Below are 16,935 nucleotides of genomic sequence, written 5' to 3'. Positions count from 1 at the left end.
GAACAGAGGGGCTGAGAGCTGGATTCTGACATAATAAATGATGAGGCTGTGCACACCAGTGCTACCTGCTCTGCATGAAGTGGCAGCCTGGCTGTCTGGATACAGCAGGACAACTGCAAGTTTACAGCAGAAAAATACTTTAAAAAAACTGCAGCAAATATGAAATATAGAGCAGCTGAAGCTTGTGTGCATGCACTGGTATACACACTGTACATATGAGGTCTCTGCCATGATGAAGGGTCTGTGTACAAATGAGGGGAGCAGTGAGGGAAGTGCTGGAGATCTAAGAGGTTCAGGACAGGACTTACAGATTGTTATGGTCCTAAGCCTGTGTTTTCTGCCTGCCCTGTAAGAACTGAGCAGCCTGTGGGCTATGGACAGACTCTCCCCTTACTGTTTTATCCCCCGACTCGACTGCTGAGAACATGTTATAGGAGTCAGGACACAGTAACTGCATGAGAGAAGCAGAGCCCTTCTATACAACTAGGAGGAAGGGAGGGGGTTAACCCTTGGATGACACTGACAACAAAGAACAGTAGTGCAGAGCAGCTGTATCTCTACTGCCCGGCTTTCCTGCTCTCTGCATGACTTATCTCCTGGTTGCCCTGTAACATAGATGAGTGTCAGGGATTACACTCACCTTAGTTTTTAACTTTGCCCACCAGTGCTGCATGCCAGGAACAGATCGATAGCCTGTGTGAGCAGCTGTCCGCTCTCAGAATACTGCCCCCTGCAGGCGGGGAGGAACCTTGTCTGAGGCAAAACACTATCTGCTTCTCTGCCACAGATTACACAGATGTCGGACACTGCTTGGGGAGGAAGCTGAGACAGAGCACAGGGACACAGCACACTGGGCTGCAAATGACAGCAGCAGGGAAGATTCTGCCGCCCCTGCAGGCTCCCAAAATCTGCCGCCTGAGGCGGCATCCTCATTCTCCCTCATGGCAGAAACGGGCCTGCTAATCCCTCTGTTTTGCTCGACTTGATACCTGACCTCCTGCCTGACTTTTTGACTACCCGTTTGCTTGCTGATTTTGTACTGCATTGCCTGTTTGGATTTTTTGACCCGGCTTGCTTGACTATTCTTTTGTGTTGTTTGTCCGTCTTGTTCCGTGTGCACGTATTCAGCGCAGGGAACGTCAACGTGGTTGTCCACGGCCGCCTAGGGCCGACTGAGGCAAGCAGGTAGGGAGAGTGGGTGGGTTCAGACCTAGGGCCCACTGTCTTGTCGTGCCTGTACCTCCCTGTCCTGACACCGCAGTTGGCACTTTTCCCCGGTATATGTTTAGTAAGGATGTCTACAACCAATCCGCCAACTGGGGACACTTCATGATCCGCTGACTATGAAGGAACTATTCTAAATAGTAGAGATAATCCAAAGTTGAGAACCGCTTAAAGGGGTATTCCACTCAAACATAATTTTTCATATGTTGCTGCCCATGGTGAGGCTGGGCTGCTGCTTTCTGCTGAAAACACAACAAACTTTATGTGAGCCTTTCTCTCTGTCTCCCCCTTCTTCCTTCCAAGACGGCTGATGTAAACAAGTCTCTGGCTGCCTGTATCTGCAACCTTGTAGCTTCTTTGCTGGGAGGGTTGATATGAGGTCAAGTTGCTGATGAACTTACTGTGATTGTCCCTCCCGGCATTATCGAGTTGCTACAAAGTTGCAGTTGTCTCAGGAGAGAGGGGGTGGAGGGAAAAGCTCACACACAGTTTTTTGGGCAGCAATATATGAAAAGTTTTGTTTGAGCGGAATACCTCTTTAAATATAGTTTTAAGACATTTTAAACTACTGAAACAAAATCCAATCTTTGTAGAACAGGATTTTTCAGCTGTTTTTCAGTTTCTTTGTGTATTGCAAAATCAGATTACATCTTATACTGGAGGCTATACAAGAATAAGTCATTACTTTTCTATTAAATCTTTAAAATTTAAATTTAAAATTTTAGAAGCTTCATTATTTGAAAATATTTTTTTTCTTCAGGTCACATTAATGGAGATGTCCTGATTGACCTCAGCCTTGGTTCCATGGTCCATCATCTCTTTGCAGCTTGTGAGTTTTTCAAACACATCATAGTGCTGAAGATCAATGACCAATGCATCCTGGAGCTAAAGAGATGGCTGGACACACGGACAGGAGCGTTTGACTGGGGACATGCCACAAAGCTTCATGGAGAGCTAGGAGGGAACAGGTGAGATATTAGTCCACATTTTTGGTGATACCTATTAGAGATCAGCCAATCACTCAAAAATTCATTTTAAGAGTATTTGCGAATCGCATACAAACAAATCTCCTTAAAACAGGCAAACTATAGTAGCTACAATACTGGGACAATTACAGAGTACCATTTTTTTCAACAGCTGTTTCTCTGACAGTGTCAAAAGTTGAAAAAGTTGGAAAATGTCAACGGTGGATCAGCGGCGTAAATTCAATTTTGTCCCAGGACAGCAGTGGACATTGCTAAATTAGTGACATTAAATTATGCTTTGGTGGATCAGCGGCATCAATGGACGCCGGTGGATTAGAGGCGTAAAATGAGTCTTTCTCCCAGGACAGCAGTAGACATTGTAAAGCGGTAGCCCCATTAGGAGCAATGTCTTAGTCTTCGATGGATCTAGAACAGACAACTTTTTTTTTTTTCATCCAACCTTAAGTTGGAGAAGATTTTCCTGATGTACTGTTGTTTCTTAAAAAAAAAAAATGGTGGAAATGATGTGTTGAAAAACCTTGCTGAATCTGGGCCTCTGGCTTTTTGCAAGACATGCATATGTTGCAGAGAAATGATAGAATCCAGGGGTTTGATCAAATCCCGGGAAATGATGAAATTATCACGCCTTTACATCATTTCCCTGAAGAAAGTCAGGAATTTCATCAAATCCCTGACTCCTTTCAGGGAAATGATGAAATGAACAAGTTGCCGGAGCATTGCTTTCCTTATTGAGCCATTCATCTGTAGTGTTACTCGCCTAAGAAGGGGAAGCAACTATCGGAGACAGTAAAGCAGGTTGCGTTGTTTGTGGTTGTGAATCTGCCGGAGCTCATTCATGTGACATTTGTAAAAAAACATTATATATATGTGGCAATATCGTAGTAGAAGAAGGATACGGGTCGAAAATTCTGTGCTATTTATGCCGAAAGGCAAAGAGCGTTAAAAATCGAAGGGAAAATGCTGTGAAACACTTTAAAAGATTGGCTGAAAATAATTTACGTTTCTTTGAACAAAATTTAAAGACGTATTGGTGGATTCCACAATTATGGTTATAGGACAGGGAGGTGAGGACAAGACGAGACAGTGGGCCCTGATACTGAACCCACCCTCTGTCCCTACCTTCTTGTGTCAAACGGCCCCAAGCAGCCGCGGACGACCACAAAAACGTTCCCTGTACTAGATACGTGCACACAGAACACAACAGACAGACAAACACAATAAAGGAAAGTTAGGGAGCCAAGTCAGAACCAAACAGGCAATGCAGTACAAAATCAGGAAACAATCGGATAGTCAAAGGTCAGGTAACAAGTCGAGCAAGCAGAGGAATTAGGAACGGATCGCAGGAACAGACAGGGGGAGCTGGGATCAGGGTATGAACCTTAATAGCCAGCAGAGAAGGACTGGCTCAGCTTTCTTTTATGAGGATCAAGAGCCTGGTCCGGATCCCCATGGAATAGGGTCAATCAAAAGACTTGCACAGCTGCAGCAATCAAGTCTAGCAGATCTCAGTGTAACTCCTGCATTGCCGGAAGCTGAGAAGCAAGCGGGTGTGTCACACAAGAGTAAAAACATGCCCAGTTCACACCCAGTGGTTTGCAATTAAGCTCCTTTTACTTTAATGGAACCGCGTTTCAAACCCCACCCAATCTGGAGACAAGAGCGGGGCAAAAGTGGCCATGTTTTTGTAGCGCTGGATAACCTCTTTAAGGCTTAAACAAAATGCAAGACCCTACCCATGTATTCATCTCTTTGGGTGTTTAAGCTGTCTCCAGCTTAACCCCTTAAGGACAGAGCCTGAAATGGCCTTAATGACAGAGACAAATTTTATGAATATGACCAGTGTCACTTTATTCATTAATAACTTCGGGATGCTTTTACCTATCCGGCTGATTCTGAGATTGTTTTCTCGTGACATATTGTACTTTACATTTCTGGTAAATTGGAGTCGATACTCATAACAAATCTTTATGAAAAAAACCCAAATAATGTGAAAAAATGTGAAAAAATGCATTTTTCCAACTTTGAAACTTTTTTGCGTATACAGAAAGTGGTTATACCACATAAATTATATATTAAATAGCATTAGCAACATGTCTACTTTATGTTGGCGGCATTTATTAAACTATCTTTCGTTTTTTTTAGACGATAGGAAGCTTAAAACATTAGCAGCAAATTTCCAAATTTTCAGTAAAATTTCAAAATCAGATATTTTTAGGGACCTGTTCAGGTTTAAAGTGTATTTGAGGGGCCTGTATGTTAGAAAGCCCCACAAAGCACCCAATTTCAGAAACTGCACCCCCCAAACTCTGCAAAAGCACATCCAGAAAGTGTTTTAACCCTTTAGGGGAGTCACAGAAATAAAAGCTAAGTGTGTAAGGAATTTGAAAATTTTAATTTTCTCTGCAGAGATTTTATTGTAATCCAATATTTTTCACAATTATAAACCTATTACCAGAGAAATGCACCCCAATAATTATTGCCCCGTTTCTGCAGTTTATAGAAATACCCCATATGTGGCCCTATTGCGCTACTTGACGCAACCACAAGCCTCAGATATAAGGGAGCGCCTAGTGAATTTCAACGCCTCCGTTATATTTGGTCATTTTTGACTGTACCACTTCAGGTTGGCAGAGGCTCTGGGGTGTCAAAACCTAAAAAACACCCCTAAAGGGACACCATTTAGAAAACTACACCCCTCAAGGAATGTAACAAGGGGTGCGGTGAGCATCTGGACCCCACAGGTGCTTCACAGATTTTCCGAACAATATGGCGTGAAAAAAGAAAAATTTATTTTTTACACTAAAACGTTGTTCTAGCCTTCAATTTTTCATTTTCTTAAAGGGATAAGAGGCAAAAAAAGACACAAAATGTGTAGCGCAGTTTCTCCCGAGTACAGAAATACCCCACATGTGGCGATAGAGTGCCAAGGGGGCGCAGGACGAGCCTCCAAAGGGAAGGAGCGCCAATTGGCTTTTGGAAGCTGGATTTCACTGAAAAGGATTTCAAGGGCCATGTCGCATTTACAGAGCCCTCGTGCTGCCAAGACACTGGAAACCCCCCACAAGTGATTCCATTCTGGAAACTACACCCCTCAAGGAATCTAACAAGGGGTGCAGTAAGCATATGGACCCCACTGGTGACGGGCACAAATGTGGAATAATGTGACGTGAAAGGGAAAAATTTCATTTTTTCACTTTTACGGCACAAATGTGCCCGTCATCAAGGGGTTCATATCCTCACTGCACCCCTTGTTAGATTCCCTGAGGGCTGCAGTTTCCAGAATGGGGTCACTTGTGGGGGGTTTCCAGTGTTTTGGCAGCACGAGGGCTCTGTAAATGCGACATGGCGTTCATCATCCATTCTAGCCAAATCCAACCTCCAAAATCCAAATGGCGCTCCTTCCCTTCGGAGGCTTGCCCTGCGCCCACATGGCGCTTTATGTCCACATGTGGGGTATTTACGGACTCGGGGAAAATTGCTCTACACATATTGTGTGTTTTTTTCTCTTTTAACCCCTTGTGAAAATGATAAATTCAAGGCTAAACCAACATTATAGTGTAAAAAATGTAATATTTCATTTTCACGCCACATTGTTCCACATTTGTGCCCGTCACCAGTGGGGTCCATATGCTCACTACACCCCTTGTTACATTCCTTGAGGGGTGTAGTTTCCATAATGGGGTCACTTGTGGGGGGTTTCAACTGTCTTGGCAACACAGATGCCTTTTGAATGCAACATGGCCCCTCAAAATCCATTCCATCCAAATCCAGCCTTCAAAAACGAAATGGTGCTCCTTCCCTTCGGAGGCTTGCCTTGCGCCCACATGGTGCTTTATGTCCACATGTGGGGTATTTACGGACTCGGGGGAAATTGCGCTACACATTTTGTTTTTTTCCCCTCTTTTAACCCCTTGTGAAAATGATATATTCAAGGCTAAACCAACATTATAGTGTAAAAAATGTAATATTTCATTTTCACGCCACATTGTTCCACATTTGTGTCCGTCACCAGTGGGGTCCATATGCTCACTACACCCCTTGTTACATTCCTTGAGGGGTGCAGTTTCCATAATGGGGTCACTTGTGGGGGGTTTCAATTGTCTTGGCAACACAGGGACCTTTTGAATGCAACATGGCCCCTCGAAATCCATTCCATCCAAATCCAGCCTTCAAAAACCAAATGGCGCTTCTTCCCTTCGGAGGCTTACCCTGCACCCGCATGGCGCTTTATGTACACATGTGGGGTATTTCCGTACTCAGGGGAAATTGCTCTACACATTAAATGTTTTTTTTTATCTTTTAGCCCCTTGTGAAAATGAAAAAACATGACAAGATTAATGATTTAGAGTAAAAATTTTACAAAAATTACACTAAATGTTGGTCTAGCCTTGATTTTTTTCCATTTCCACAAGGGGTTAAAAAAGAAAATGAACACAAAACGTGTAGGGTAGTTTCCCCTGAGTACGAAAATACCCCACATGTGGGCATAATGTGCCATATGGGCACAGGGCAAGTCACCAAAGGGACAGAGCGCCATTTAGAGGCTGGAATGGAGGATGGAGGCCATGTCGCAATTACAAAGCTCCTGTGCTGCCAGGACAGTAGAAACCCCCGACAAGTGACCCAATTCTGGAAACTACACCCCATAAGGAATCTAACAAGGGGTGCAGTGAGCATATGGACCCCACTGGTGACGGGCACTTACGTAGAACATGTGCCAAGAAAATAAAAAATACAATTTTTTTCATTTTCACGTCCCAAATGTGGCCGTCACCAGGGGGCCATATCCCCGCTGCCCCACTTGTTAGATTCCTTATGGGGTGTAGTTTCCAGAATGGGGTCACTTGTGGGGGGTTTCTACTGTCCTGGCCGCACAGAGGCTTTGTAATTGCATCATGGCATCCTCTAATGGGAATGGCGGCCATACCTACTTAGCTGGGGAAAAGGGACAATTCTAATTTATTTGGGGGTATTAGGCCAATTATTAGTTTATAAGGTTGGAAATGACAGGTGTCCATCAAATTCAACCTGTGTTGATCCAGAGGAAGGCAAAAAAAAACCCTCATAAGGCAGACGACAGTAGCCTCATCACAGGGGAAAAATTCCTTCCCGACTCCATAATGGCGATCAGAATCCCCGAAATAGGAATAAGGGACAGAATTTAGATAATGTAGAACCCCAGTGACGTGTGGTGCGCCTTGAAGCGATCCTGTATGCAGAGGCCGGGGGGATCAGGACAGGTGTCACACTGGAAAATGTTGTCCTTCCTGATTCCCCTGTTACGCCACACTCTGCACTTCTTCTGGGGTCTCCTGTTTTCCAGTGTGGGGGACGTCACCTGGAAAATGTTGTCCTGGTGCGATACGGGGTCCTTCATATCCAGAAGCGCTGGGTCCGCTCCATGGCTGCTAAATATTAGGGCTCTATTACTGCTTCTGATATGTTCGGATCGTGCCGCAAGCTACAGTAGCTCGGGCAGCGAGGGACCAGAAGAGGGGGTGCTAGTATAAATGTTATCCCCGTACAGGTGGTGGTGACCTTTATCCAGCAGTGGGAAGATCAGTTCCCGGACGATCTTCCCACTAACTCCGAGGATGGAGGGGGGGAGGGGGCATCTGGGGGCTGCATTCGGGTGTCCCTTCCTTCATACACTCTAAGGGTACATGCACACTGCGGAATCGCGACAGATAACCCTTCGTGCATTCCACAGCTGGCACCCACCGGCGAACTGATGCAGGCGCACATCTCCACACGTGTCATAGACTCCATTCTATGCACGGGCGGATTCCGCTCTCCGTCCAATGTGTTCATTCTTTGGATGGACGACGGATTCCGCCCGTGCATAGAATGGAGTCTATGACACGGGTAGAGACACGCGCCTCCATCAGTCCGCCGGTGGGTGCCAGCTGCGGAATGCACAAAGGGTTATCCTTCGCCATTCCGCAGTGTGCACGTACCCTAAATATGTAAGTGTACCCTGAGGTACTCTCACAGAGTTTGTAGAATTTCACACCATACCGTCATCTCTTATTGGGACGGTACTGGCGGAAATGACGTGTCTGGGGGGCAGCGTACGCTACGCTACCCCCAGACACGTCACAGGATGATGAGGATGATGAGGATGAATGGAGGAAAGAAGGACCCCCCATTCAGCCTCACTGGCTGTTTCGGTGTCGGAGGCAATAACGTATCCCTCTGACGCTGAAAACACCCTGGGGGCCATCTTTATACGGGGACTAGTATATGGGGTATGTAGTGGTGTAGTGTCAAACTTTATTCAATGTAGTGTGGTGTAATGTAGTGTTTTTTACGTGTTTTTTTACAGTAAGTATAAAAAAAAAACCTACGCCAACAAAGGAGTTGCTGATAAATGCCGCACTTATGTCCGGCACTTATAAGCAGACTGTGGCAGTAGAATATAGAAAAAAAACACCCTACGCCAAAAAGGAGGAGTTGCTGATTAGCAGCGCACTTTCGTGCGATGCTGATCAACACTCAGCGGCGATAGGGTGCGGAAAATAGAAGAAAAAAAAATTTGGAAAAAAAAAAAAAAACTTTTTCTATATTCTGAATATCCCTGTAGCTGCTGATAAGTGTATTACACATATCAGCCGCTAGGGGGCAGCAGAGCGCAAAATCCGGAAAATGACGAGGCTGGAGCCGAAAATAGCCGAAAGAAGACGACGGGGACCGCCGGAAAGACCCGAAGACCGAACGGAATGACGGAGGACGCCGCGAACCCGGAAGACGCCGATCAGGAGCCCGGGACAGGTGAGTAATGTACAAATACCTGCTCTGGACCCCTCCGCTACCTAGCTGAGGGGTCCAGGGCAGGTATTTATTATTTTGCTGGACTCTGATCGCCGTGCCACCGGCCCGATCGCCGTGAACGGCCGGCCGGCCGTTCACGGCGATCGGGCCGGTGGCACGGCGATCACCATTACTTTTTACAGTAATGGCGGTCGGTGCCGTCCTCGGACAGCACCGACCGCCATTTTTTTCCGGGTCATCGGGTCACCGATGACCCGGAAAGGTTCCGATCGCCGCTATTGGCTGATCTGAATTGATCAGCCTATAGCGGCGATCGTAAGCACGGGGGGTGTTAACCACCCCCCGTGCCGTGAAGCTAAGATGGCCTGCTATGATTTATAGCAGGCCATCTTCCCCGACCGCTGTGTGTGAACACGCAGCGATCGGGGAAACATCGGGCGTAAATTTACGCCCTGATGCGCCAAGTACCAGGGCGCGAGGGCGTAAGTTTACGCCCGATGTCGTTAAGGGGTTAAATGAACAGGGAAGGGGGAAACCCCTGGTGGGGTATGGAAGTGACCTTTCCAACCTTGCTTTGGTCACTCCCCAAAAAACTCAACCTAAGGGTGCATTCACATGTTGCTCCAGGGCTGCTGTATAAAACCAGCAACGAATTGTTATGCCCAATGAGTGCTATGTAGAGTTTGGCAAATACGCAGTTTCAGAGTTGAACTAGGTAGTTCCGCACTGAACTTTGTTTTATCTGGCATTTTACAAAGGAAACTAACATCAACAAGGGTGGCCAGCCAGAACTCGTTCCTCCTATGCATGTATTTCATGCGGGTGCCAGAGCCCAAACACTCTAGCAGGCACATGGCCATATGAATGAGCTTGACCGACTGCCTTTCCTCACCCGTGTCCTTGGTGTAGTTCCAGGGTGCGCTATGGTCATCTCCTTCCCAAACTGATTAACCCCTAGCCGCACCAGGCAGTTATAGTACGTCCTGGCAGGAGGTTACTTTCCGCACCAGGACGTACTATAACTTCCCGGCTCCCGGTGCTCACTGTTTACACAAACAGTGACCGGGAGCCGAAAATAAACTGTCAGCTGATAGCTGACAGTTTAGAGTAGCTGCCGCTGGACCCCCTGAAGGGGTCCAGCACAGCCAATCACCGGCATCAGTGGATCGGTAACAATCCACTGATACGGGTGAAGCAACCTGCAAACCCCCGGTACCGGTCTCTGCTGAGTTCCGGGATCCGGGGGAAGCTGCTGCCGCACCATCCCCGCCCGACCCCCCCCCCCCTCCAGCTGCTGTGTCCCCCGTTCCGCTGTGTCCCACGATTCTTGTCGTCCCCAAACACCCGACCCCCCGTGTCCCCGGTCCTCGTCATCCTCTTCCTGCCCTCTGTGTCCTCCGTTCCTCTTCCCCCTCGCTGTGTCCCCCGATCCTTGTCCCCAACCTGCTGTGTCCTCTGTTCCCACCTCCCCCGCATCCTCTGATGCCACTGCAGCCCCCCCCCCCCCCCCGGTGCCGGACCATACCCTCGCTGATTGCTGCCACCCGAGATGTCTGTGCCAGAGATGTCTCTCCATCCCCCTCCTCCGCGCCGAACTGGCTCCCTGGATCCCGGAACTCACTCTGAGCCAGTGCTGAGAGGAGGAGGGGGAAGGAGCGACCTCGGCTGTGACCCCCCTCCTGCTGCAGCAGCATGTACCAGCATCTGTGTAATGACGCTGGTACATGCTGCTATATACTGTGATTGGCAGCTCTGTGATCAGAGCTGCCAATCACAGTATCTGATCGTGGCAGAGCATGGATGCAGGCTCTGATCCCTCACTTTGTGAGGAGATCAGAGCCTGCATCCATATACTGTGAAACATACACACACGCACATAATAAAAAGTACCCCCTTCCCTGTGATCTCCCAGTAATAAGGGAGATCTTAGTGTCCGTCAGCGCCCGTTAGTGAGCATTAGTGTCAGTGTCAGTCAGCGTCCGTTAGTAAGCGTCAGTGTCAGTCAGCGTCCGTTAGTAAGCGTCAGAGCCAGCGTCCGTTAGTAAGCATCAGTGTCAGTGTCCGTTAGTAAGAGTCAGTGTCAGTCAGTGTCCGTTAGTAAGGGTCAGTCAGCGTCAGTGAATGTCAGTGTCCGTCAGTACGTATCATTCAGCATCCGTTAGTAAGTTTCAGTCAGCGTCCTTCAAAAAAACTCAGTCAGCATCCATCAGTGAGTGTCATTCACTGTCCGTCATTAGCGGGTGTCAGTAAGCGTCAATCAGCGTCCATTAGCAGGTGTCAGTAAGCATCCGTCAGCATCCAGTAGCAGGTGTCAGTAAGCGTCAGTCAGCGTCCATTAGCAGGTGTCTGTAAGTGTCAGTCACCTTCCATAAGTAAGTGTCAGCCAGCATCAGTCAGCATCCGTTAGTAGGGTCAGTAAGGGTCCGTTACTGAGCATCAATCAGTGTCCGTTAGTAAGCGTCAGTCACCTTCCGTTAGTCAGTCAGCATCCATAAGTAAGCGTCAGTCAGCATCCATTAGTAAGTGTGAGTAAGCGTCAGTCAGTGTCCGTTAGTGTCAGTAAACTTCTGTGCACACACACACACACACACACGCTTCTTCTCTTCTGAGCCCTGTTGTACGCCCATATAATACTTTAGGTTCACAAATGGGGTATTTCTGTGCTCAGGAGAAATTGCTTTACAAATATTGGGGGGCTTTTTCTCCTCCAAGCTTTTTGAAATTTGAAAAATTTGGGGTTTCACCAATGTATAAATGTGAAAAATTTGATTTTTCATTTTGACAGCTCGCTTTTGCAAAAAACTGTGAAAAACCTGTAGGGTCCAAATGCCCACTGTACCCCTTGTTATATTCCTTAAGGGGTCTAGTTTTCAGAATGGGGTCACTTGTGGAGGGGTTTCCACTGTCTTTGCACTAGGGCGGCTTTGTAATTGTAACATGGTCTCCTACATTTATTCCAGCCAAATCCACACTCCAAAATTTAAAGGGTGCTCCTTCTCTTCTGAGCCGTGTTGTGCGCCCGCACAACATTTTATGTCCACAAATGGGGTATTTGTAAAAACTGCAGATTCAGAGGAAAAAATGTGTTATTGCATTTCACTTTTTATAGCTGTGCGGTATGAAAAAAATAGGACTGAATTGGAATATCTGCCAAGAAAATGGAAATTTTTACTTTTCACACTTACTTTGCAGTTATTCCTGTGAAATGCCTAAAGGGTTAAAAACTGTTTTAAATGTCAATTTGAATACTTGAAAGGGTGAAGATTTCAAAATGGGGTGAATTATGGGAGTTTCTACTATCCAGACCTCTAGAATATTCTCCAAACCTGAACTGGTCCCTAAAAAATTCAGAGTTAAAATTTTCACAAAATTTCAGAAAATTGCTACTAAACAATTACTGCCTCTAAAATACTAAAAACGTTAAAGCATGCCCACCAAATGCTGCCAACATAAAGTAGACATGTTATAGATATGAATTAATCAATAATTTATGTGGTATAACTATCTTCCTTACTGACAGAGACTTTCAAATTTAGAGAAATGCTATTTTTTTCAATTTTTCACATTATTTTGGAGTTTTTTACAAAAAAAGTTAAAAAGTATCGGCCCAAATGTACCACTAACATGAAATGGAACATGTCACGAAAAAACAATCTTGGAACCACAAGGATCGGTAAAAGCATTCCAGAGTTATCAATATATAAAGTGACACGTCATATTTGAAAAATTTGGCCGTGTCTTAAACACCAAAACTGGCTGTGTCTCCTAAGGGTTAATCCATTTCCTTGGGTGTTTCCAGGCCAGAGATGCTAACAGGTGGTGTTTGGAACACCTGGCCGTATACCTCCTCCAGCACCAATTGCTTCACCTCCAGGCTCAGATGTAAATCATAGGCAGTTGTACTGTGCAGTTTCCCCTCTGTGATGATGTTTTTTTATTTTATGATGTTATTTAGTGCGGCCTCCATGCTATGAAGCAGCACTGTACTCATTGCGGCTGACCAACAGAGTAGCTTCCCTGATTGGTACTAGCAATCAGCATACCTGTACGTCACGCATCATCAGCCAATCAGTGACCTGGAAATTGCAATTCTGCATGAAGCTGCCAGAATGTATGACAAGGAAGTCAGACACCGCCGATTTTTGTTGGTACAGCCGATCCAATACGGAGGGATGAGTTCTTTCTCACTGGCACATCACAGATCACACACATGAGTGGCTGAAGTGTGTGTACAGTCTCCTTGCATTCTTCAGGAGATCTTTCAGTCCTAGGAAGGAGTGGAGGAACCTATGCACGATTAGGTTCAGCACATCGGCCATGCAAGTAACGTGCCTGAGCCCTCCCCACTGCAATGCACTGCAGTTGTCAGCCACTACGTTGATCACCTGCAAATGCAGAGGGATCAGCCACTTTGTGATGTCGTCCTCCACAGCCAGAAGTAGTTTACTCCCAGTGTGGCTTCTTTCACCCTGGCTGTGCAGGTGTGCAAAAGCCATCAGGATGTGCAAAAGCCATCAGGTCCCTAAATGGCTTTGATTCCACTAATTGGAATGGGAGGGATTGCAGGGCAAAAAGAATAGCCAGATGGGCATTTAGTGTCTTTACCGATGGGTGGTTATAGGAGTAATGCTGTCTCCTGGTCATTGCTTCCGACAGTGACTGTTGTCTCATCAGTAGAGGTGTTTGACTACTGCAGAATCCTGGCTTTCTGCTTTTGGCTGCCATATGCTGTTCCTGGTAAGATGTGGAATGGTGGTCTCGGTTCTTCCAGGCAGCGGGGTCGGGTCACTCCGTTTGCTGTCGCATAGAAGTGATGCCTGGGTTTTAATCAAAACCCCAACCTACTTTGTGCTCACAAATGCGGTAAATGGCTGCATGGTCTTTGCTGCCACCAACATTAAAAAACTGCCAGACTTCTGATGTAAGTGTCCATTTCTTCGGAGCAGGCCCAGTGCTAGCCTGTTGTGGAGTGCTGCCACTGCCTTTGGGTACTCGTTGAGTGCCTGGGCCTTGTTGACCTGGACTGTCTGATGTTGTCCGCCTTTTTCTGAACCCACTAGCTTTTAATGACGACCCTTCTGTTGACTGCTGTCTCTGGGTTTGGGTATTTCCTGACATGGAGCTAGAACTTTGAAGGAGCCAGTCCATTATCCCAGGCTGGCTAGTCTTCACCTGCCCAGTATATGTCACTGGTAGCTGAAACCTTGCTCAACTTTGTTTGCCATCGCCACTATCACGACCCTGCCTTCCACTATGGGGCCACTATGGCCACTGACACTTGCCATACCCTTAAAAGGCTCACTTTCTTTGCACGCTTGGACATATTGCTGGGTTTATGTAAACTAATAGGGGCTCACTTGGAATGAAAGGAGTTGAATACTTTAATAGACAGGGGATGGAAGGGGTTTGATTGGGACTTTAATGTGTTTCACAAGATTTTTATTAAATACAGCATTTCACTGGATTCACTGGATACTAGTTTGACAGCAGCCACACACTGATATAGCAATGAGTTAACTTCACCCAAAGACTGATTTACAGTACACAATGCCTTGACACCACCAACATACTGGTATAGCACTGGGTCAACTTCACCCAAAGACTGGTTTACAGTACACAATGCCTTGACATCACCAACATACTGGTATAGCACTGGGTTAACTTCACCCAAAGACTGGTTTACAGTACACACTGAGTTGACACTGCCAACACACTGTTAAAGCAATGGGTTAACTTTGCCTAAAAACTGGTTTACAGTACACACTGCCTTGAAAGCACCAACACAGTGGTATAGCTAGACACTGGCTTAAGAGCAGCCACACACTGGTATAGCAATGGGTTAATTTCACTCAAAGACTCGGTTACAATACACAGTGGCTTCACAGCACGGACACACTGGATTCACTGAAGACCATATTGGCAGCAGCCGCGCACTGAATTCAATGGAGACTCGATTGACAGCTGCCACACACTAGATTGATGTGACCCACAGCCCAACTACCCACAATTGACTATGCTAACCTATCGTCTCCTAACTCTTCCCTATCTCTTCTCCCTGACATCTATCCCTGCTGCTATCTCCTCTGCACCTAACAGCTGGGTGCCATCTGTAGCATCAGGTCGCTCTATATAGAGGGGAGGGGGGGCAACAGACTGGGGCTTTCTCACTATTCTATGAGCGCAAGAGATTATTAATAATGCCTTGCTCCCACCAAATTTCACAAATTTTAACTGTTTTTTTTTTTTCCAACATGGACGGCCGCCATGTTTAGCAAATTTGTGAAGCTAATCTGGCAAATTCACTTATGGCTATGAAGCGAATTTAATGGCCGATCTGCCGCAAAACGGAATTTGTCAGATTCGCTTTGCTCACCTCTATTATCCATTGTCATTGTTGCTACTGTGCAAAAGCTACCAAGCAGATCTGCACTAAGTTTAGGTAGCATGACTTGAGTCTACCATACTTTGCATTTCTAGTTCATTAAAATTACAGTTTCAGTACTAAAATCTGAATTTATCCTCAAGGTCAATATTCTCATTCATAAGTTTCTCTAAACTAAAGGGGTTATTCGGTATAAGAAAATTGTATTAAAAAAAATAATTATCACTCCAAGTTATATAACTTACTACTGCAGTGTTATCACTGACAGTACTGGCTTTGGTGAGCTTTTACATGCTCCACCCCTGAAATAAAATATAATATAGAAGGACTACAAAGTGAGTATTACAAATATACAATATACATATATAATATTATATATAATACAATATACAAAATCCAACAGCATCTAACAAAATCTAACAAGCAAGTACAAATGCACACTGTAGATGTTTAGGATGTACGCAAGAAGATCCGCAATCCCCAGTGCAAGCGGTACTCATAATAAAGATAGTCCAACAGCATCCAGTTGTAGTGTTCACAACAGCAAATTTAAAAACACACTGAACCCCCTCAAGAGCAGGTCAGCGTATTGGTCAGTACTGTGTGTTACAGACACTGAGACTGAAGACTGTGTAATGCCGCTCCCACCACCAGAGTCATGTCACTGTTCTTTGCACTACACTTTAGCCAATCCCTGAGACAGCTAACTCAGGGGTTATTGTCTTATCACAATGGGTTATTATGTCTCTTGTCCAATTAGATTCCTCCCTAAAGGGATATATTTTTAGTGGGATGGGACTAGATGAGGGTCAGTCAGTCCAGAGAGTGAGTTCAATAGTGATTATTGATTATTCTAGAGAGCCTGTTGAGAGCATTCTTCCTGGGCCTGGCCAGGCGGCCAGGGCTTATGGCTGGGACTATTATCTCTAGCCTTGCCAACACCTCACTAACCACGCCCCAACTAACCCTCCCCGCAGGGGATATAAAGCAATAAAGCTATAAAGCCTTTTATGTGGCCATGTTTAGCATGCCTCTATATAGAATAGGCCCCTTCTGTGTAGCACTCCCATGAATAGTTCACTCTTTGTAGAACCCCCACGAATAGCCCCCTCTGTATAGCACCCCCATGAAGAGCCCCCCCTCTGTAGCACCCCCATGAAGAGCCTCCTCTGTAGCACCCCCATGAATAGCCCCTTCTGTGTAGCACCCCCATGAAGAGCCCCCTTTGTAGGACCCCCATGAATAGCCCCCTCTCTGTAGCACCCCCATGAAGGGACCCCTCTCTGTAGCACCCCCATAAAGAGCCTGTCGCTTTCCTCTTCAGGCCTCCGCTCCTCCCTGCTTCGCGCCGGTGTGCGTCCAGGAAGTGATGTCACTGGCCATAGGACTCTCTAGCAGATGAGCAGCACTGGATGCCTAAAAGGACCGGATCGCGGGGCAGAGGTGTGCAGCGGCTGTGGCCTTATTATAATGGGGGCAATCTCACTGGGCCCCCTGGAGCACTGGGCCCCCGGTAGCCCAGATTGAACTCATTATAATCGGCCTATGGTGGTACTGCATTATTTCTGTGAA

The 16,935-nt window shown here is 46.2% G+C and overlaps 1 protein-coding gene across 1 annotated transcript in view; it reads left to right on the top strand.

Moving 5' to 3' along the window:
* The window catches only part of LOC138769060 (indolethylamine N-methyltransferase-like), a 48,916-nt gene that overhangs the window by 19,285 nt on the left and 12,696 nt on the right, over positions 1–16,935 (top strand). Inside the window, exon 3 of the mRNA XM_069947240.1 lies at positions 1,985–2,192. Coding sequence (XP_069803341.1) covers positions 1,985–2,192 — 208 coding nt within the window. The remainder of the gene's footprint in view (positions 1–1,984; positions 2,193–16,935) is intronic.

Source organism: Dendropsophus ebraccatus, chromosome 12 (genome assembly GCF_027789765.1).
Source record: "Dendropsophus ebraccatus isolate aDenEbr1 chromosome 12, aDenEbr1.pat, whole genome shotgun sequence".
Classification (NCBI taxonomy): domain Eukaryota; kingdom Metazoa; phylum Chordata; class Amphibia; order Anura; family Hylidae; genus Dendropsophus; species Dendropsophus ebraccatus.
This window is presented reverse-complemented; position numbering and strand designations above follow the sequence as displayed.